At 35.0% G+C, this 23,329-nt stretch overlaps 1 protein-coding gene across 2 annotated transcripts in view; it reads left to right on the plus strand.

Annotated features, from left to right (window-relative positions):
* The first annotated feature begins 3,660 nt into the window (after positions 1-3,660).
* The window catches only part of USP33 (ubiquitin specific peptidase 33), a 36,593-nt gene continuing 16,924 nt past the window's right edge, over positions 3,661-23,329 (plus strand). The window contains exons 1-11 of one of the 2 annotated variants that reach the window (XM_010084086.1): positions 3,661-3,753; positions 4,823-4,876; positions 6,973-7,035; positions 9,529-9,681; positions 11,937-12,036; positions 14,605-14,674; positions 15,971-16,084; positions 16,841-16,919; positions 19,071-19,491; positions 19,904-20,044; positions 22,747-22,859. In XM_010084086.1, coding sequence (XP_010082388.1) covers positions 3,673-3,753; positions 4,823-4,876; positions 6,973-7,035; positions 9,529-9,681; positions 11,937-12,036; positions 14,605-14,674; positions 15,971-16,084; positions 16,841-16,919; positions 19,071-19,491; positions 19,904-20,044; positions 22,747-22,859 — 1,389 coding nt within the window. In that variant the 5' untranslated portion in view covers positions 3,661-3,672. The remainder of the gene's footprint in view (positions 3,754-4,822; positions 4,877-6,972; positions 7,036-9,528; positions 9,682-11,936; positions 12,037-14,604; positions 14,675-15,970; positions 16,085-16,840; positions 16,920-19,070; positions 19,492-19,903; positions 20,045-22,746; positions 22,860-23,329) is intronic. The other variant, XM_010084087.1, reaches the window with a different exon arrangement.

A 23,329-nucleotide genomic window follows, 5' to 3' on the forward strand; every position in this document is an offset into this window, starting at 1 on the left:
AATTTATTTTTTTTTTCTTAGGGAATGCAAAGAATAAACAGAAACAAGCAAACAAAAAGACCAGAGTTCAGTGTTACAGGCTTCTTATTTTTTCTTTGGAGTGTGATGATGCATGCACTAAGCAAAAATGTGTTAAGTCCTTCTTTTGAACATTAAATGGTTCACGCAGTTGAATGATGTAGTATAATGCATTGAGATAGGTGGGTTGAAACAAACCTTTTAGTGGAAACAACAGAGAGAGCTAGCAAGAGACTGCAAAGTTCTGTCCCAAATATCTGGGAAACATTTGATGAGAAGCTTGTTGCATGAATATGATCATGAACAGCTGTTGTGAAAACTTGTGTTCTATTCCCAGTTAAGTTTTATTTCATTCTTAACCTCATAGTTAAAAAAAGATGCTTCTTATGTCCCATATATGTAGGTCCATGGTTTTCAGTAAGGTTCCTGTGAGACCATGGATTGCTTCTGAACGGTCCATGAGAGGTGACGGAAATGGTCTTGTTACCACTGGACACGTGATTGCTATCTAAGAATTCCTGTCTTGATAATAGTTTCCTAGAGTTTTGTAAAGTGAGGAAGGGTGAAATTACCAATATAGATCCTTTCCAGAGCCTTTCTCTGTCTTCCTAATATGTAAACTTTTGGTTCAGGAAGCCCTAGAGCTGGAAAGGATTCAGGGAAGCTATATATTCTTGTAAAATTTTTCTTCTGTGGATGTCTTCTTTTGGTCAGGGGTAGAAACAGGATGCTAGGCTAAACAGACCTTTCATCTGACCCGGTAGAGCTGTTCATATAAGATATCTAGGTACTTTCCCACTACAAATTTATCACGTATCAGTGGGGACATGAAGTGGAGATAAGCTCCAGCTTCAGGAGTATAAAATGGAATGTAAGAGAAAGTACAAAAGTAGCTTTCTTTTTTTTTTTTTTTTTTTAATTACTGAAAATGTAAAGAAGCAACTTTTGGATGAGGTCAACACAATGAACACAATGCAGCAGCCTGTGAAAATGCAGATGTGATAGTGAGATATGTCAGCAGAGGAAGATAAGCAATCTTTTCAGATAGAGTAGGGAGTGGTGAAATGGAGGAAGGGCAGGGAGCAAGGGAGGGGCTACCCTGGGCTTGCTAGGACTTAGATGAAGGATGAATCATGGTTTTGAAATTAATTTTACAGTTTTAGACTTTAACATAAAATTTTACAAAATGTGTTACTGCAGCTAGGTATATTAAGCTACCAAGGTTATGGCAGTAGTGAGTTATTCACAGTTGCTACAGGATGGAAGGAGGTGTTTAAGAATTTTGTTAACAAGAGGTGAAAGAAAGGCCATTTACCTCTGCCCACATAATAACATGTAAAGAAGCTATAACATTACCTGAGCTTCTCCAAGGGATACTCTCCATATGGACAGGAATAGGGGGCACATCCATAGGGACATGAACTTCAATGTGCTTTCTGATGATTATTATGAGGAGACTGAACCAAGAAACAGCCTCTGGTCTGAGCAGAGCTCCTGGGTTTGGGTTTGTTTGGGACTGCAGGTTTGGATCTGCTATTAAATACAAATTTGTCAGCATGAGGTGAAGTCTCCATTTCATTCATTGCTTTGTATTACTTGGAATAATGCCTTCAGAAAGCTTCTTCCATAAAAAAAAAAATTAAGCGTAAAGCTTTACTAATCCATTACACCAGTTTTTTTAAAGCATTTGCGTTAAATCACTATTAATTTACACTGAATGTTTTGAGCTTCTCGAGGCTTTATTTGAAACTCACTTGTTCATTTTTAACATTTTAACAGACCTTGCAAAATGTGCAAGATGAAACATTCATGTTTCCGTTTCTGTTCTGAAAAGGAATTTTACAGTTCAAAGCAGAATTGCTAATATGACTGAAGTTGAGGAGGCTGGGCCTGAAAAAGTGTAGTATTCATATTTGAAAGTGTCTTTGAGCAATATTGCACATAGATTACAAACAGACACTGCTCTGAGGAAATACTTCTCCAGCTGCAGCTTATATTTGGGAGTAACGCTTTTTAAATGTCATGCCGTTGGTCCAGGAAGAGAATTTGGACCTCACGCTGAAAAAAATCCTGAATTATTAATTTACTGTAGTGTTACCAGTGTTGTGAGACAAGTTCTGAAATGCTTTGTTGAACAGCTGTTAACATGACATTCAAAAAGACTGAAAGATACGCACACACTCAAGTATATATATATGTTATATATATAATAAGTATCTTGTGTATTATTTATACATAAATGTTTATATATATATATTTATGCATATATATTCAGGCATATACATGCATGTATATAATTATATAAAGTATATTATTTGTGTAGGAATGTTTGTAGGAATAATATAGACTCTTTATACATGTACACAAACAAAAAACCACTTTGATAATCAAAGGGAACTGAAATGACTCTTGATACAAAGGGACCTTCTTGCAAGGCAATGGAAGTAAAGACCAAGTCAAAGCTAACAAACTGAAAGTTCGCTAGGAGGTGTGTCGGAGATGCCTGCTAGGCAAGATTTGTTTTTCCCCGGTCAAAGCTCTAGGTTACTTAATACTCAGAGTGATTGGTTGTGTAATTGGAAGGAACAGACCTAAAGCTGCCAAAACAAAAAGGCAAAGTGGAAAGAGATGTTGATAACAGTGCTAAAGGCTGAAAACAGATCAAGGAGTGTGCATCACTGAGTTAGAGTGGAAGTCTACTTGCAAGTCTTGACAAGGGTATGCTAGATTGGACAGATAGTAATTGGACAAAGAAAGCTTAAGATTTCTTGGGCTTTAGAGAGATTGAGGCATCAATAGTAATTGTTTAAGTGACAAAACTGGAACAAAGTTCCTGGACGTTTGTTATCTGCATGAGTCAATTGGAGTATTTATATAAAAAGAACATTGAGTTTATTTTTAAATTTTCCTTCTGTAAAACAACATAGCTTTCAGTGTAACCATCAAAATAATGACTAAGCAATAGTATTTATCCTTCTTTATTTCTGATAAGTTTCTGTGTCTTTGTCAGAGACCTTGGATGGACACAGAGAACTCAAACTAAGAGAAGAGCTTGCTGAGTGTTCGGTGCTACATGTGAGTTACAAGTTTCAGTTTGCTTTTGATATATAATAGGCCTGAATCTTGAGTGTGTCTTCGTAAATAAATAAAACCAAGATAATGTTTCCTTCTCCTTTGACAAGCAAGTCATGCACTCCTGCATTTTAACCTTCACAGCTTCAGCACACTTCATGAGTGTTACGTAAGATCCCTTTCCAGAATATGCAGTCAAAGCCACCCCTGCTTCTGGGTAGGCTTAAAAACTAATTTTTTATGGTGCCATGGTAGGGGCCAGGAAGTTAAATAATTAACCCAAACCAGCTCTGGTCCACTCAGGATTCTGTTAGTTTATGCTTTAAAGGTCAGAGGATTTTGTTTTGGAAGTCAGCTGTGTTCAATTTGGACTGTTGGATTATTTTACTCTTAATAAAGTTCTTTATACTAACTTAATTTAAAAATGCACATTCTTTTAACAGTTGTGTATATGTTGCGTACTAGATATCTAATATTGCTGCCTGCTGTAAGGAATTAGGTTTTACTCATTGTTTCTTCTGTTGACAAGTGATTCCTTGGTCTTGAAAGTCCCAGCTGATCTTGGAAAACATAGCTTCCGAAATGTCATCGCCTGGCAGCAATTGCCCACACTTGGAATCAGTTGGTGAGATAACAAAAGAGGAACTGATACAGAAATCTCATGTGAGTTGCAGCAGCTTACTTTCTTCCTGTCACAGTTAACTGTAGTCACTTATTTTAGCTATATATCTTATTGTTAGCTACACAATGCATTTAAGTGTGTTAAGCATGGGTAGAATCTTCTGTACTGGAATAGGAAGGTTTAAAGGAAGTATGGTAAGAATTATCAACTTGATAAAACTGGAAAACTATTTTTTTACTACTTAACACTTAAGGAGTACGTTTCCCAGCAGTGTTTTCCAAAGCAAGTGATGTTTTAATGGAAATACTGGTTAAAGAGTTAGTGTAACACTAAGCTGAACTTTATTTTCAGATGCTGCCATTGTAGCAATTACGTTACTTAGAGTGTTAATGCAATATAGTATAACTGATTTGATGTCAAGTAGAAACTGTAACAAATAATTGAGGTTAAGTTTTTCTTGGATAACAGTTCACTTTTTGATGGAGGAGCCACAGTTTGAGAGATTACCCCTACCTGAACTACTGGTTTTCAGCTAGTATTAATAAATGGAACTAAGAAAGATCTTGTAACCCATTATAGTGGCTTTTCATCACCTCCCAGCTAAACCTTTTCTGTTCATGGTGCTCAATTTCTTTATCTGAAGAGTGCAGAGGTTAATTTGCTGCTGAGGGGTGTAGCATTTCTCTAGTGTTGCATCTGTTTTTGTAAACCTTTTCAGGTAGTGTTGACTGTCTGCAGACAGGAATATGCAGTTATTACAAGTTCTATCACTTTAATTTCTTTTTAAGTGACGTTGATAGGCAAGAAAGACCAATTTTGAGTCTTTTTATAATAATGTGGTGTATGTTTATGCTTCATTTAGGAAATTGATTTTTTGTTTAAGATGAAAACTCAGAGATCCAAGGTTTTCCTAGAAAAATATGCTGATCTTAAGTTTATGTGAAACAAAACAAAAATTGAGTTGGATATCAACACATCCTTTTTTCTGTCTTAAAAGTATTCAGTTGATACTGAGCTTTACAGTATTTTTTTCTAATTTTGTCTCAAAGTTGTGGTTTACTGGTGGAAGTAAATGAAATAATACTTTGCCTGTGTGTTTAACCTTAATAGGGCACCTGTCAGGACTGTAAAGTCAGAGGACCCAACCTTTGGGCGTGCTTAGAGGTAAGTTGTTCCATAGAAGGGTCCTTTTCCAGTAACGTGTAGGTAAAGTTGGTAGTATTTTTTTGAAAAAACAACATTAATGAAGTTCTTTAAATTAGTTTCGTTAAGTTATTATTTTAAAGCAAAAGCTCTTGTGCAGTTTTCTATTTTTAAAATTAGTTACTTTTTATCAGGCACATATTTCTTGTAATTTAAGAATACTGTGTGAAAAATTTATTTTTTATAAGAAAGTAGCACATTAAGGTTTCTTTTTTAGTTATTATATTTTTTAACCTCTTAAGATTTGGAGTTTTTTTTATCTTTTCCCTAGGTTTGTAGTTCTGAAAAATAATATATTATTCCTGAATTCATTAAGTTACTTTTAATAAGCCTCTCTTAACATTTGTAGTAATAACATACAGCAGTAAATGGTGGCTTTTTACAGCACGAAAATATGTACTCTGACTTTTTTATTTTTATGTAAAACAAAGAAAAAACTAATTTTGAAACTTGCAGAAGTACATATAAACATTCTTCAAACTTTGTGTGAATTTTGTGCAGTCTTTCCTGTCTATATAGTTCTTTCTTAAATATGCTTTTGCCTTACTCTTCTTGCTGTCTACGAAAAACGTAATTTTCAGTGTATTTAAAACAATAAGCTCTGAAAATGTTGGTTCTGATTGATCTATGATACCAATGGTAAAGTATGTAGCTAATTTAGTTTTTAAAATGTCTTGTGAGTTCTTCAGACATACAGTTGTTTCCAAAGACTGAAATTTTGATCTATAGGCTTGACTTAATTTCTTGGCAACACTTGTCTAAGGCCTGTCAGGAAGATATCTAGGCTGATGCCAACCTTTAGGTGTATGTATGAGTATTTTTAAAAAATCTGCTTCATTCGTTTCCTTTTATGTGAACTATGGTAACAGTTAAGAACATCAGATTATTTTGCTCCTTCTATCAATAAGAGATTGAAATGAAGGAGGAAAGAAAAATTGTTTAATGGCTCATTGTTAGATGGCTTGAAGTTGAATTATGTATAAAAACCCTCTTGGGAGCAGGAAGAGGTGTTCAGGGATGCATCAGCCTGGCAGGTGGGGAAACACGATGAAGCTTAAAACATGTTTTTTATTTCTTTCTTAGAGCTCTTAAACTGTTACTGAAAAAGTTAATTTCATACCAACATTTCCATAGGAGACTTTTTTAATTGCAGTAGGACACTTGGTGTCATGCTGTGATATATCTCCTCTTGGATGAATTGGCATCTTGCCTTCACCTTTTTCAGTAGAAAAACATGGTGAGATCTCAGCATGTTAACTATCTGTGACTTAACCAATATCTATGATTATTTAATATAGAAAATTGACCGTGTTCAGCTGCTATTTGATTGTATAAATTAACGTGCTTAGAGTTATACAGATAACATGCTGTACCCTCTTATGTGATTGTCCTGACTCATGCAAATGAGGAATTAATGAAAATTGCTTGAAGATTGACAGCTGGAAGATTCCACACTCAACTCAGCCAAATGTTTTGCAATTAGCATAATTAAAATAAACAATTATTTTGCATGCTATAACTGGAATGAAGTACATCACCGTATAGTACAGGCAACTCTTGTTTAAAGGTGAAAAAACTAATTAATTGTGAAGTAATACTCTGATAAATAGGCACTGCAGATATGGGGTACTGGCATTTTTGTATAAATGTGTCATGCTCCGAGGCTGTTGCAGTTCTGTATTTTAGACTCTGGGCTAAATTCATATTTTCTGTAACAATTTCTACCAAATCATGAATTGTAAAAAAATACATGTTGACCTTAATCTGAATAAATAGGTCAAAATGACCAAAAAATTATATTCCAAATGCATTAAATATCTAACACCTCCCACCACAGAGAGGAGTTGAGTTAAATCTTGCAGCATTCTTATTGCTTTAGGTTATATTTATTTTAACGCTTATTGTGCATGCCTCTTGGTTTGTGTAGGACTCTGCAACTTTGAAATTTGAGTGAATTTTAAAGGGACTGGCAGTACATGTAATACACATTACAAACAAGTGTAAACTTGTTTGACACCACTTTTTAATTCTATACTTCTTCGTATCTTGCTCAACAGAACAGATGTACTTATGTTGGCTGTGGTGAATCCCATGTTGATCACAGTACCACCCATTCCCAGGTATGTGTATGTGCTAGTAATACAGTTACTTGAAGCAGTGAAGTAGATTTAGAGAACATTTTTTTACTTATTTTAGTGAAGTCAATAACCCGTGTTAGCATAACTGTTTGGAAGTTTGATTAGTGGTTTTTTTTTTTTTTTAATCTATAGAAGCAGGTCTTAGTAATTTAGGAGTACGTGAGTTTACAGTCTTTGTGCAGCTGCATAGTTACTTATGTAATTCCAACATTATTGTGCTCCTTAAAAGAACATAGTGATAATTTAAAAAAGAACAACAGTTACTAATGATTTTCAAGATGTGTGGACAAAATAATTCTTCAGTAGTTTGGCTTATATGTAATACTTCACTACTTTAATCTAACTTTTTAGGATTGTGGCTGCCTGATGGATAAGGGGGGGGAAGCTGGTTTAATGAAGATGAGAGCTGAACAGGTGTAAGATAGGAAGTGTAAATTACCAGAAACATGTGCTTTTGTTTCTGCATTATGCTCCCTGTTCCAGTGGCTGCAGCTGAAGAACCTGTAGGCTGAGCTGAGTATATCCTTTCCTGCTCTGTTCTGATTTTGGATCCAGCTTGGTAGGAGCAGTGAAGTGTGTGCACTTATGTTCCCCAGCATGTCAAGTTCTGGCAAGGTTGGACAGACTCAGTGCATCTGTTTGGGTCTTAAACTCACTGTCTGTTCTGTGCACGCTTGCCAAAAATGAAGCAAAGGAGATAAATCATTCTCTTTTAGTGAATATACAGGGGACAGAGGGATGGCAGGTTTATTAACATGTCATTTCAGAATTGCTGTCTTTGCGATTAAATGAAATTCTTGCCACCAATTTACAGTTTGTCTGTCAGAGAATATATCTAAGGTTCCACACTGAGGAATTTTTGGTCCTTAAATGCTACACCCTCCATGAATATGAAAATTAACAAATGGTATATATGAGGTTTTACAAGAAGTATGCTTTATGACTGCATTTAATCACCACTCCTGATTTTTTTTGAAGCAGGGCCTTGAGAGGAGTGAATATTTATGCAAGTCAATAGCACATTGATATATATCTATATATAAACACTTTTTTGCCTGCTCTTTTAAGCTGAGTCACGGTTCTAAAGCCTTTACAATAGATCTGTAAATGGTCTGCTTGTAGTGCAATTGGGGAACAGATGGTCCCTGAATTTCTTGCCCACACTTCCATATCTCTTGGCTTTCTATGGTAGTTTATTCCTGATTTACACGCTGGTTTAGCAATGTTATGTACTTGCCAGGTAAGAGAAAGCCAATGAATAGTTTGCTTGCTGTCAGTGGCATCTTTTCTTGTTCCTTAATTTTAACTTCTGGATAGTAAGCCCTCTTCTGGATATTTTTTTTTTTTCATAAAAATCTCAATAAACTCTCTAAAAAGAGAGAAAAAAAGGTTGACATGGATGAGTTTATTTCTGCACTCCAGTTTCCACCAGCAAGGCTCCATATACTGCAAATGATCATGTTCATTGTGTCCACTTCCAGAAAATTAATAAGCTATTGCTCTGGAGACTTGTAATTATTTATGTAGCTCAATCTGCAGAATCAAGCATATTCTCATGATTAAAATTATGAGGTATTTATGTAATCTGATGTTTCTGATGTTTTTTAGTAGAGGGAGGGCTGCCTAATGAAATTGTAGGCCCCATTTTATATTAAAACTATTGTTCTTGTACAAGGCTTTATTACATCAGGGAAGGAGGAACTTGAGCATCCTACAGGAGTTATAGAATTTTCACAATTTCTAGGAAATCCCTCATTGTCTATAAACCTGGCTGGTGCCAACATATAAGGAAGAAATATAGGAAGGATTGGTGGAAATACTTGGAGGATGATAGCAACTGTGTACACAATCTTACGGCAAGCAAAGAGGTTAAAAAAAGGAAGATGAAGATTACAACAGTAAAATTATTCTTCATCTGTCAAGTTTTTGTATTGCTTCAGAGTATGAAGCTGTCAACAAGAGAACTAATTGAGTCTAGAATGTTTGTTTTGATATGAGCACCTCTTACTGTAACTGAACTAAAAATCTTATCTTAATCTTCTGATTGATGGTTAAATAGCTTGAATTTCCTACAGCAAACCTGTAGAAATAAACACTGCCCTTACTGCAGAGGAGGCAGCTGTCGTCATGACCAATAGCAGACATTCCTGGAAAACTGGTTTGTTGTGAATTGTAACACTTCTGACAACAGGCTTTCTTCTTACTTTTGTAATTACGCAGAGGCATGTCAGATATGACAGTGGCTTAGATTCTGATTGTACCTTGTTGCTAATTTGAATGACTTGTACTAAAAATGAGCATTGGATAGTTTGTGCTAAAATTTCAGTAACTGAATTGCTATTTTTTAATACTCTAACATATTTGTTTAATTGTTGAAAGATCTAGAATTTTAGTAATTCTGTTCTAGTTTGCATATAGCAGTATTTAATTATTCCAAATTTCCGAATCACAGTTTTCTTTTTTGTTCTGTTTTAGGAGACAAAACACTGTCTAACTGTCAACCTTACTACACTCCGTGTTTGGTGTTACGCCTGTAGTAAGGAAGTATTCCTGGATAGAAAATTAGGATCTCACTCTCCACTACCAAATGCAAGACTGTCTCACCAAGCGCAAGAAAATAGCGTGCAGGTATTTTTTTAACCCCATGAAATAAAGGCAGCTGTAGCTTTGCAGTAAACATTGTGTCTTCTGTCAAGTGAGAGACTGACTTTTCCTCCTTTCTTGTGGCTGAACTTTCTGTTAATTGCTCTCTATTTTTACAAAATTTCTTTTAAAACGCCATGCCCAGCTTCTGTGTTCTGTCTCTGTGTACTGTATACTTCCTAAGAATGCTTTTTTCATCTTATTGTCTTAATTGTTTGTAATCTACAATAAACTGTAAGGTACAGAGAAAGCACAGCGTTAAATTTAATTTTACAAGATGGGAATAGTTCACCTGTGCTTCCCCATTCTGTCAGCTCTTGAAAATGTTATTTCCAAAGCTCATTAGAGTAATAGCTGGCAAACTTACAGGGAGCAGCAGAATGCCTTAGTATGTGTTTATGGATACTTCCCTGAGATACAAATTAATTAATACAAGCACAGTACTTTAGAAAAATATATGCTAATTGTTAACCTCATTCAGCTAGTAAAAAGACACTTAAAGGGATTCCTGTAACTTAGTTTCAGAGGTTTAAACATGTCTAGTTTTCAGTTTTGATAAATGACTGGAAAGCTTTTGATTTTTGAGTATGTATATGTGTGGGAAAATTTTTCCCGTGGAGTGGCATACACTGAATAGTTAATTTAACTACTACTTAAGAATTGACTAAGAAGGCAGTAGTAATGTGTATATTCTATATATATGTGTAATTTTTTTGTAGAATGACAAATATATTGTGTTAGATTCATGTGGAAAAAATATGTGTCAAACTAGAAATTGGGAGAATGTTAGTAGTGCTCTGTGGTAGTTATGATAGCCAAGGAGTGTAAGTATGCTAAGGATAAAAATATGGCCAGTATCTTGATATTAGTTGAGTAAAGCACAAGCTTAAGATTGGAGTGTTTTATATGATTATGGTATCAAAGGCAAGACTTTATAATAAAGTGCTTAGCTTTTCCTAACTCCACATTTATTAACAATTAACAAAGTAGCTGAAGAGTGAGATAAGGAATAAAGCATTAGCTAGTATTGGAGACTAATTAGAGAAAAAAAAATTAGCACAGCAGACGTTATACAGAGAATTTTGAAACATGCTGTTTGCTTGTCTTGTCCTTCTGCAGTTTCGACAGGGTTTGTTTAGGGTTGCTTTGTTGTTATCTTCTGGTGACAGTGGTCTTCACTGGCGTCAGTACTGTTCATTCTGATAATACCTTTTCTAGTTAAGTGCTGTCTTGGAGAAAGTGACGCTGGAATATCCTAAGTATAATTGGCATAATGCATGTATCTGAAAAAAGGTGTTATTTATTGCATATTTAATGTACTTATATAAAAATGACAGGTAACTCAGTTAAAACTGACACAGGTACAAGTACAGTATTTCTAAAATTGTTTTGCTTGAGGCATAGAGTTATAGAAGAAATACCATTATGCACAGGTTGGACAGAAAGATGGGCAGTTTTTCAATGTATGTGGAGAGGAAATATCCTTTAATATTTTCACTTCAAAGTTTAGTATTTAATACAAATGTAATGTGATCATTTTCTCATAAAATGCTAGCAGCTCAATTGGAATAGTAGCATTGAAATATTTCTTCAAAAAATTTCTGTTGTCCAGAAATTCTGGTGACTTGATAAAAACCTGGGTTTGGACTTCTGAACTTCTGTTCTATTATACTTAAATGGTTTTAATCTTCCAAGGTAATTTGTATAATATACAGAAAAATCAGTAGCATTTACAAAGTCTGTCAAACATTTTATTTAGAACTTTTATTTATATGCTCACAAAAAGAACTTGTCAGGCAATAAATGTCTACCTGCCTAATACTCTATGTTTTGTTTCCAACAGCTTAATTTGTCTTCGTTAAATGTAGTGAGCCATCTGGTGGCACATCAAAAACATATACGCTAACTTTTATGTGATGACTACTGTGTTAGCTTTTCAGTGCTGCCTTACTGTTTGTTATCCAAGGGAAAGAAATGCTGTAACTTGCTTTGTTTTGATTCTTCAGCTTTTGTCATAAAATTATGCAATGTTGTCACTGCTAATCTGAAAACAAAAATGTAGGATTTTTCTTAGTAAACTGTATCAGAGTATTATTCTCACTTTATATGCAGTGAGATTTCAAAATGCATTCACATAATTTTCAATTCCTAGATTTGTTGGTGAAATTATATGTAAGCTCAATTAAGAGGAAATTTGATAAATAAAAGTAAATATACTTTTCTCTTTTTCTCCTTATAAGGATTTTAAAATACCTAGTAATCCCACACTGAAGATTCCACTAGCAGCTGTATTTGATGACTTAGATATAGAGGTGGAAGAAGATGAGTTGAAGACTAGAGGTAATAAAAGGAAAATTGAGTGCTTTGTTGTCGCATGTGTATGTCTCCAAGTCTGTTCACCAGCTGTGTACTAGCTCTCTTCTAACTGGAACTGTTGCCTATTGTCATACAACTAAGATTTTTGTTTTTCAGTTTCACCTTTATGGCAGCAATATTTACTTACCTTCAGAGCAGAGGTTGTGGTGGTAAATCTAGTGCAACCACCAACAAAGCTAAGAAAGCATGTTGGAGCAGTGTTTAGTGTAGCTGGTGTTCTAGCTGCTCCAGTAAAAGTATTTTTTTTTAGAAAATCTGTTCTAATATTTTCTCCTGTCCTAAAAGGTTCCTGATTTGAATGCTTTCCTGCATTTTGGGTAACCCTTTTCTGAGCCTGCAGTGTCCCTATATGTGTTTTTGGTTTTTTGTTATCCCCTTTTCAGTAATGGATTTCATGCACTGCCAGACTTTCTGGTATAAAAGGTTACCCCACCCTAATATTAAACTCTTGTAAAGATGAAAATGAGAGTGGATGGAATCCCAAACAGTGAAGCCTTAATTTCTCATTTCATAAGAGAACATAATAATAATTTCCTTGCAAGTCTCAAATTGGTACTGATAATTTTAAAAAGGATGTGTGTATTTGTTAGTAAAGAAAATATTTCTAACTGCCATTTTGTCAGAAAAATCTGATCAGCAGATTGTTAAGCTATTGTTTTTGAGATGCCAATCATGCATATGTCAAAGCAGTTTGTTTTCCGTCAGTGATGAAAAAAGAGTTATTCTAATTTACGGATTTCATTTCTCCTGTACTCATCTACTACCAGCTTTCCCTCTCCCAAGTCTGCTGGCTTTGGCCAAAAAAACCTACTTTGCTCCTTCTGTTGTCTGGCACAGTCTTTCTAGATATGTCACCACCCTACTAATTTGCCATCTGCCCTTAAATCATTAAACCATGTGTTTTATTTCCAGTTAGTTTCTCCTACCAATGTGTGCATTTATGTACCTTCTTGTCCTATTAACATTTTTGGTAATGTAACCTGTATAGAAGTAATATGCAAGTAGAATGGCATTAAAGTTCCTGGGAATATTCATTAACAGAGGTTAATACATTTCTCAGATTTGAAGGAAAAAATGTCTTCAGGTTTAGGGAAAACTTAAAGGGAGACACTTCAATTTTTAAATTTGTTCTTAAAATTGTGTTTGAAATGCTTTTGATGAAGCAAACATTAGACTATATCTTTGCAAGAAAAGAGGTCTATTCAAAAACTTTACTTGCAACACTGCAGGCTGGCAAAGTGCAGTGAGAGTATCTTCCTGATATATCTCCTGCTGTTAAAAAAAATAAAATAACTTAAAAGATTAAAAAATCCTATGGCTGTTCTAATTTTCCAATTTCAGTAAAAATGACTGTCCTTTTTGTGGCAGAAATTGGAAGGGCAAATGCAGGTTCAGACGTGGGAAGCAGGACTATATTTCCCTTCAGACAGATAGAAGAACCTTTTAAAACTTCAAAAGGAAGTTCTGTGCATTAAAAATTCAACTGAAGTAACCAAACTGTTTTTTAGATGTAAAAGGATTTTCTTTGTAAGTTTTATTTTTTCTAACACAGACTAAAATGATCGAGGTAGTTCCTGTACTTCAAGGATTGTATAGATCCAACTGTGTTGCTTGCGGAACATTTTAAGTTTTCCAGTCTTATTGATTTCTTTTTTTCCCATTATAAATGTTCCTGTTTTCTCACACAAAAAACAATCTTATTTTGAAATTAATTACTTCATTAATTTAACACTTTAGTAGTTATGAATAATAAGTGTTTCTGCTTAATTTTTTTAAAATTGAGATCGCATGATAATTATAATTTGTTTAAATAGCCTCTCCTCAAATATTTAGAGAACATTTTTCATGACTCTGTACTTACTGAAAGAATATATGTTAATTGTAACTTTTATGTGCGTGGAAAAACTATACGTGGATATCAGTAAAGAAAGTACACAATCTGGGCTTGAAAATAATTTCTGTGGGAAAGTCCAAACTGAGCGGTCTGTATATAAAAATAAGGCTATACAATTGGCATAGATAAAGTCGCGGTAATTGTAATTCTGATTCTGGGATAAATGCATGTTGGGTAGGTTTTGAATGTTTGGTGTAGTCTGGCTACTAGCGTGAACTTGAGACGAGTGAAATCTTCCTTGAGAATCTTTTGGCGATAGATTAACAGTTATGAACGCAGCATAGTAACAATTTAACTGAACAGGTAACCCATTAAGTTCAAGTAAAACTGAAATATTGATAAACATATTTTAAATTACAATCTGCAGCTGTTGTAAAACATGAAAAGTTAGTAAGAAGGAATACAGTCTACTTGTCTGAAGTGTTTTAATCAGCCAAAATCAAAACACTTAATTACTTCCAGTTAGATTAGCATTCCTTTAGGAGTCCTATGTTTCTTTTAGTTAGAACTCTGCATTATAATTGGCATCAAAAGTGTTACATGAGTATTTTAATTGGTACATATTTTCTATGAAGTATTTTCTTTAATAATGCTTGTATTGGATTAACAGACTTGCTCAATATTCATCTGTTTTTCAGGTCTAACGGGATTAAAAAATATTGGAAACACTTGTTACATGAATGCAGCTTTACAAGCTCTTTCCAACTGGTAAGGAAAATGGTTGTAAATGTAATTTTATATTTGCTTATAAATGTATTTTCTCAAGGTGGACTTAAGGATTTTGAAGGGATGCACTACTATGGAAGAAGATGTATATTTGTTAAATCTCAGTCTTATGTGCTACAACCAATTGTGTCACTGATAGGAAAAAAAAAAAGTACTGTGGTGTATGGGCTACTCACCTTCTTCCCTGTTGCATTCTAATTCCTCACTGTCCTAAATAAAAATGCATGCAGTTCTAGAAATTAGAAGAAAATATTACAAAAGCTATTAAATTTGAGGGTTGTTTTTTTTTTTTCTTCTACAGAAGAAATCAAAGCAAATGCATTAGAATAAACCTTAATTTATAAAAAAAGAGTCCTTAGAAACAACGCATCTGGGACATTCTGTGCTAAATCATCCTAGGAATGGCTAGAATACAAAATCTTGTCCTCCCATGGGGATACCAGACAAGTTCACAAAGGAGAAATCTACAAAAGCTGAAGAGCTAAAAACACAATCCAACTCTGAAGTTTCTTGCACTCAGAATGATTAGGCAGCGGCAGTACCTGAGCATGTGTCATATGTGCTTACTGTATGCCTCTGCTTTTGGCTGAAATCCAAGACAGGATACAAGGCTAAGTAGACCTTGCTGAGATCCTTTGTTGAGGGAGGGGAAAACTGAGGCAAATCTCTCTAAAAGGTAAAGACATGGACAAGGCATCTAATAATGAAGAAATTATTCTGTTGAGAAGTGCCAAATTTTTCAAGTGTGCCGGGATGTTGGTTTCTTGGATAAAAATAGGTCCAATCTGTATGAGGGATTGTGACTTCAAACGCAGGGTTAGAGAGAAGTGAGAGACTAGGTGAGCTGGCAACACTGCATGAAGTAAAGAGATAAATAGTCCTTTAAGTATAAATTTTTTACCTACAAACATCATGTGGCACTATTGTATTCCAGAGAAAATAAGATTTAAGATGCTATTCATGGACTAGCTCTCAGGTGGTTGTTGCTGTAGGGGTACTTGTGTACTTCTATGATGGCTATTAAGAATTGCCTTGAATTTGAATCCCATTCTGGTGGTTTAACAAATGTCAGAACACATCTGAGGAGCAGTGTTGCTGTACTGCTGAAGTTGTCCTACTAGGAAATGTTTGGTTACAGCATTTAAGGATGTAGGAAATGGAGTTGTTTAATTATATAACAATATTACTCTTCTTTAATAATCTTGTATGAAGTATGCATTTCTTTTTGTATTTTAACAACCTGAAAAAATACTTTTTTTTTTTTTTTTTTTTAAACAGCCCACCTTTGACGCACTTTTTTCTTGACTGTGGAGGCTTAGCCCGAACAGATAAGAAACCGGCAATTTGCAAAAGTTACCTCAAACTGATGACGGAACTCTGGCACAAAAGCAGGTATTGCATCATTTTGGTGATGAAATTATTATAAATAAACTCCGGAGTCATGAACGATGCATTAATCTGTCCTAAGTTTCTATTTTTTTATTTTGTGTGTGTCACAGAATTACTTTTATAAATTAAGGAAGGAAAGACTAACTTACAGGGTTTAAACACTCCTTATAACCTGTTCTTTTCCATATCTACCAAGGATAGGAGAAATAATTTATGTAAATTGTAGTAAGGAAGATTTGATAAGAAACAGATGATAAACACTATATAAAGTAGCATTAATCTTTTAAAAATAAGTTTATATCTGACAGAAATACATGTAAAATATTTAACTACTTTATCCTCTCTGTGTCCTTCATTCTGTATCAGTGTTTTATCTATTTCTCTTATTTCCTTATGTGGAATTTCTGTTATCTCTAAGAAAGTATTTCAAACTATAAGTACAAAGGTAAAGAAACGGTAATTGTGCATAGTGCCAAGAGTATGTCTGATTTGTCATCAAATTTTTGTTCTCTGACAAGAAATGTGGAGTAAAAGTCCTGAGACAACCTCTATTTCTGTTGGATGACAGATTAAAAAAAAAAAGTATTGTTATTTATTCAATGTTAATATTATGTTTGGTTAAGATTAATATTATTGGTGTTAGACATGTTATAGTTCTGTTGCAGGTAAAATTATCATCCCAGTAAAGACAGAAAATTCTACTCAAATGCTTGCTTTTTAATGTGTATTTATATATTTGAAACTTTTTTTTCTCTTTAGGCCTGGTTCTGTTGTTCCTACTGGTTTATTTCAAGGAATTAAAACTGTTAATCCAACGTTTCGAGGCTACTCTCAACAGGTAAAACTTTCTGATGTCTTTAAATCTGCCTAAGCCTAGAAGTTCTCTTTAAATTTGATGCTTAAGATACCATGCTTCTTATATTTCTTCAAAGCAAATGCACCATAAACTTTAGCTTATATACTTCAAATGTAGATCATCTGGAACCAAACCATCAATGGTTAAGTCACATTTTATGTTTATTTATATGAAATTCTTGAAAGACCTTCAAGTTCTGAGAATAACTCCTGTTCCCTTTTTTCAGGAAAATTAAAATAATATGTATATAAAACTTTTCCTCTGTGTGAAATAATGCTGCCAGTATTTGAGCACTCACAGAAAAAAACCCAGGTGTTCAGCAATAAAAAACAATATAACAGGTTTTTTTAATATTTATCTCCCAGCTATGTTTTTAAAACAATTAAATACACAGTATCCAATTTTCACTTAGTATTTCTGAAAAAAATGACTGCTATGTGTTTCGTAAGCAGTATTGTGGAACTGTAAGTTGGTAACTTGTTAAAGAAGCATGAATTATTACATAGTAAAGGCATTCTGTAGTTGATCCTTCATACAGCATCTTGCTGCATTCATACAGTTTGCAGTACTTTATTAATACATTTGGGCTACAGGAAAAACATAAAGCCTCTAATTAGAAAAGTTTTCTAATACCTTCCAGGAATCTGCCATTGTTGAAAGGAATTTTGCTGTTTCAGTTAGCACGTTTCATATTTCTGGAGAGGAGGATTAGAACACATTTTCATGTTCAAATGCTGCATGTAGCTGTAAAGTAAATGTTTAAATAGTAATCTCAGTGTTTTTTAATTTACTCATGAATTTCTTAAGAGCCACATGAATTTCTGGAAAAGCAGAAAATCAATCTTGGTAACCAAAAGGAAACGGTATGGAAACTTGATTCTCACAGCTTTGACCGCCGATGAGAATATCTTTTTCCATGCAGAGCAGCACTTAATGAGAACCTTTTTAGGTTCTGCCTGAATCACACTTCACTTGTAAGGTTAGTGGGTTTCGTGGCAACAATTAAAACAAAGCAGGTCTTTCGTGAGCAACACTGTCCTTTTGACCATCCTCGAAAGTTGGGCAGCCAATTGGGCAACCATGTCCAATATTCAGGGAGAAAAATGAATTATTTTGCTCAATGGAGAACGTTTTATCAGTTAATCTGTGTCTCAGGGTTTGAGTCTTCTTTTTTTTTTTGTTTTGTAAAAGGATTACCAGCAAATAGCCATATTAGATTTTTTTCATTACCCAAACCCCAAATTCAAATCTGATAGTTGTAATTTTTAAGAAAAAGGAATGTTTTCTAGTCAGCAGTTGTGAGTTTAATAAGTAATTGCTATGATGGATGGGAATGTTGAGCAGCAAAAGTTGTTATTGTGAACAACTAAAATACAAAAAGGAAAATAGAAGCAGTAGTAGTTGACAAGAAGGGGCTAGTGTTTTCTCCCATACTTGCTTTATTAGATATTCTCTATTGCCAGGAACCAAGCTCCTGCGTGGATTGTTGAAATTTGGTGGCTTTTAAAATATTTCCGAACACGGATTAGACTTGTAGTAATACTTGAGAGCTCTTTGTGGGAACACTGATAGTTGAGGAATCTTGTCCAGGCTTGAGTAAAAGAATTAAGATCTTGTTGACCATATGATGCCATTGGGAAGGCAGGCTAAGTACATCATAATACTTTTAAATAAAGTTCTTCCATGCCCAATGAAAGTCAGGCTCTGATTGTTTTGCTGAAGATGCTGCATAAGGTTTTAAAAAACTGTCCCTAAAATGTTCCATTACCAGCAAAGCTGGAGTCTGGCCACACTGCTGGTAGTTGCTTGAGTTACGTTTACCATTTGTGTAAGCTCTGGCAGTATTTTTGTTGAAGTTGTTGAAAAAAAGCTTTTTGGGAACTGAAGTGGTTTGGAGGAAACTTGTATGATAAGATAGCTTGTGACATGCAAGAAATGGATGCAGGAAAGAAATATGTGGTCTGGAAATGAAATATCTTTTGAAAATTAGACCTAGGACAGAGAAATTTACCTTATTCTTCTTTAACAGCCAGCTGTAGCTTTCTTTTTAGTCATCTATATCTTTTCCTGATATGACTTTATTATCTTCCAAATAAAATGCAATAGTATTATAAAACTTGTTTAAAATCCTAGGATGCACAAGAATTTTTGCGTTGTCTAATGGATTTGCTTCATGAAGAACTTAAAGAACCAGTTGTAGAACTGGAAGATGCCCAGCCTATCAGTATTGAAGAGAGTATGGAAGAAGACAAGAGCCAGACAGATGTAGGCTTTCAGCCCTGTGAATCCTGTGGTGCCTGTGATAAAACAGAAAATGATGCTATTTTCAAACCTATCTTAGAGGATCCTGCAGAGACAACCATGTTAATTCAGGATGATGATAACAACTCAATCACATCCAAAGACTGGCAGAAAGAAAAAATATCCAGCAACAAGCTTAAACGAGCAAATTCTATGGAAGACTTGGAAAAAGACACAAACACTGCTTCAGAGGCCACTGAATTTTTAAATAATCAAGGAACTGTCAAAGTACAGATACACAGCAGGTTCTCAGGTAATGCATTACTAATATGCAATTAAAATAGTCAAGTTCTTAGCTACGATATCTGTGTGAGTGGAAATGAGTTATAGAATACAGTAGAGAGGTATAGGTCATGTAGGGTATGTGGATTTCCTTGTAAACAGTGCACTTTCTTAATTTATTTTTTTCAGTTTAGGTGTTCTGAATTCAGTTTTAATTCCCTTGAAAAGCTAAAGGTTTGTTCTGGGTAAGGTTTCAGATAACCCAGAATAATGGGGTGTTTTTGTTTTCTTCTTGACTTCATGTGAATTGAATTTGTGCTTCATTCCTAAATGTCCAATGACCTGACAATGCAGTTAAATAAATTACATAACTATTGTGTCTGTTCATTCTGCAGTATGTTTTTTTGGTAGAATTTATTAAAAAATGCAGATATGAATTGCAGAGTACATCAGTGATGTCCACATGAATGACATATCTGCAGCCCAAACCCCATTGTCAAATGAAGGCATGAACACACGCTTATCAAACAGTCCTCCAAAGTCATTCTCATCCTGCTCTTCACTGGCAGCAGTCCACAAAAAAGGTACAGGCCCTTTAATTTCTCCCTCCTGGTACTGAATTGCTCTGTATTACAGTTTTCTTGTTGTTGTTTCTTCTGTCTTACATCAATGCAGTGTTGTTCTTAGGGTTTTTTTTCATCCCCTATTCCCAGTGGGGAGAGGGAGCATTATATAAGCTGGACATACAATAAGACTCACTTTACTTCTGTAAAGTTCTGATTCTTTTGAAGCATGAATAGTATTTGCCTATGCTTTGTGAGGATGGAATAATATTTTTAGACAACATTCTCAATTACACTGCTTTGGAGAGAGGGAAAATGTGTGAAGTTAGTACCCACAGAAGGGTAATGCTTTTCAGAGAACATGCACATTGGTTCTTCAGCAGAGGTTCAATAAGTCAACATTTTAGTTTATTGGGGTTTAAGGAGCCACGTGTACCTGAACTGTAGGTAGACTTGTAAATGCTTTCTGGTTGTTACTGTCTTTGCAGTATAGACAATTTCTTTTGGCACAGTATGATGTGTTTATCAGCATCCAGAATGTTTAGTTTTTTATTGCCTTTAGATACAAGACAATACAGCTTTAGAACACAAAGAGCAATATATTTTGTTTCCTTGCCATTACTCGTCTAGCAGTAGACTATTTTAATAAAAGCTTGTCTTTTGGAACATGCTTTTAAGGCTAGTATTAAACCAAACCAAAACAAAAAACTCCACAGCTTTAGTATTGTGACCCTCTTTCAAGATAAGTTCTGAAAATGTTCATGTTATCCTTTTGATGCTTCAGCACTGATGTTCAATGACAGTGATTTATGGACTTAAGTTGTTGACCTCCTTGGTTCATTTGTTCAGCAGTTTTGACACTGCACCTGTACTACTGTCTCCAGTTTTGGCTTCACCATTACAGGAAGATTTTAGACTCACGTCAGTTTGTCTATCAGAAGAGGTACTAGGTGGCTGGAGCCTGTCATGTACAAGGAGAGGCTGAGAGAGCTGGGTTTGTTCGGCCTGGAGAAGGAAAGGCTAAAGGGGAACTGTCGCTGTCATCAGCGTTATGGGTGGTTATAGAGAAGGCAGAGCCAGGCTGTTCTTCAAGCCATGCAGCAAATAGAAATGGAAGCAAGTTGCAGATAGGAAAATTTATCTTAGATAGAAGGAAAAAAATCTTTCCATTGAGTGGTTGAATACTGGAACAGAAGTGGGAGCCCAGAGGTACCCTAAGGTTCTTGGAGATGGATATTCCAAAGTTTAACTAGAGATGCTTTGAACAGAGACTGTAGCAGATGGTGTCCAAAGATCTCTGCCAATCTAGGCTACTGATTTTTGTCACTTCCTAATAATTTAACTCTTGGTCACCTTTATTGAGTATCAAAGGAACAGACAGGTATGCAGTAGAACTGACTAGGGGAGTAGTGTGGCAGCCGCTTGCAAGCTCACGAGGTGTTTGTTGGATTTTTTTTTCAGTTGTTGTTTTTTTTTAATTACCCATAATGCTCAGGGAAATTCCTAGTGTGCTAGGACTTGTGTCTGGGGCCTAATACCTAGTTACAACACACCTATTCCCTTCTCTTCCATTTCCCCCTTGCTGAAAGCACATCGTGTCTGCTGGGTGCCACAATTCTAAGATGCCTCTGCTTGTCAGTGTCTTCCATTTCTTCGTGCTGTTTGTCAGTGTGGATAAATACATCACATCCTCTGCATCACTGATACATGAAGACTTTAGAGTGATCTTAAAGCAGTTTAGTGGGAAAATAAGTGATTGAAAGGAACCTTAGAGAATTCTGGGTAAAAGGCTCTATGAGGCAGTTTGTGTCCATAAATAAATAAAATATATCTGATGTATTGTGGAAAAGAGGAGTTTTCAAATTACTTCTAACGGCTCTTCTTTCTGCTGGAGATACTTTTGAATTCAGACTTTTCTATTATTTTAGACATCTTTCTAGGTATAGGTTAATATGGAAACAATATATAATACCACTGGACAGTAAAAAGATAAGAGTACTTGCTTATGGGCAAACTCTTTATGTACAAAGGAGCCTTGGGGTGTTGTGTTCTATGTGAAAGATTTATTGGAGTAATTCAGTTTCCTTTTCACTGTAATTATTTCCATGTTTCACTGCCTATATTGTTACTGGCTTTCAGCATTTTGACAGAGTTTGCCTTTGTCTCCTACAAGACTTTTGAGTCATCTCTTAGGTATCGTACTGACTCCAGAAGAGGTTTTGTGGTCTTGATTTTAGCCTACCATTCCAGTCATCTGTAGAGCCCAAGAGACTGTCCTGGTGTGTTTATCTAATTAATAGTGGATTTGGATGGGGAGCACATGTTGTTGGCTTGGAGTTTTACTTTTTTTTTCTTTTTTAATAAGCTGCTGTTAGGCTGGTCTCTAGTAGTAAATTTAGTCTGCTTCAACCCACTGTCATGAGTGTTGTGATACAGTAAGTTTGTGTATGAGCTCTTCAGCCCAACATGGTTAAAACTTCCTTGAAAGATGTGATCAAATTAAATGTCAAGATAGAATGTGCCTTTTTATACCTTGGGGGACTCCTGCCAAGATGAATCTTGTAGCAGTAGGCTGTAAAATTAAAGACTGGCAGTTTGAATTTTACTTAAAAAGAGGCAAAATTTTCTGGTGTGATCTCTAATTATATTATGCACAGTTGAAGGAAATCTGAATCCACTCTATCTTGATTTACTTTCAGCATTTTATTTTTGTCATTTTATAGTTTCAACTGTGTCATCACCCAAAAGGAAGAAGTGCAAGAAGTACAGGAGTGTTATCTCTGATATATTTGATGGGACTATAATAAGCTCAGTACAGTGCTTGACTTGTGATCGGGTGAGTAAGGAGGGGAAGTTCTAGCTTTTAATGTTTTTTCCCCCAATGCAAATACTTATGGTTTTATGAATACAGTCATTCTCTAGCAACTTTATTATTTTGTGGGAGATTTCCTCAGAAGGTTAGGTTGTTGCACAATTATTAACTCAAATAGTAATAACAGCTATTACCAAGGACTTTGTGTTTAGACTAGCTTGCTGTCGCTGAGCTGGGTATTTACTCAGAGCTGAAAAATAACATTTTGAGAATTGGTTTACAGCAAGGATGGAGAGAGAGGCTTGCTCTTCAACTTCATGTAGGTATGATTAGTTTCTAGTAATGTTCTGAATATCCTGATGCATACCTGCTACTGTCACAAGTTCTCAGGTACATAATATTACAAAAAAAAGTGAAAGATGGCAGTCCAATCATACTGCTATAACAGTCTTAGCACGTAGATTGAAGCTAAGAAAATTTATGTCTTTCAAAAA

The sequence above is a fragment of the Pterocles gutturalis genome, unplaced genomic scaffold (assembly GCF_000699245.1).
Source record: "Pterocles gutturalis isolate BGI_N339 unplaced genomic scaffold, ASM69924v1 scaffold22525, whole genome shotgun sequence".
Lineage (NCBI taxonomy): Eukaryota > Metazoa > Chordata > Aves > Pterocliformes > Pteroclidae > Pterocles > Pterocles gutturalis.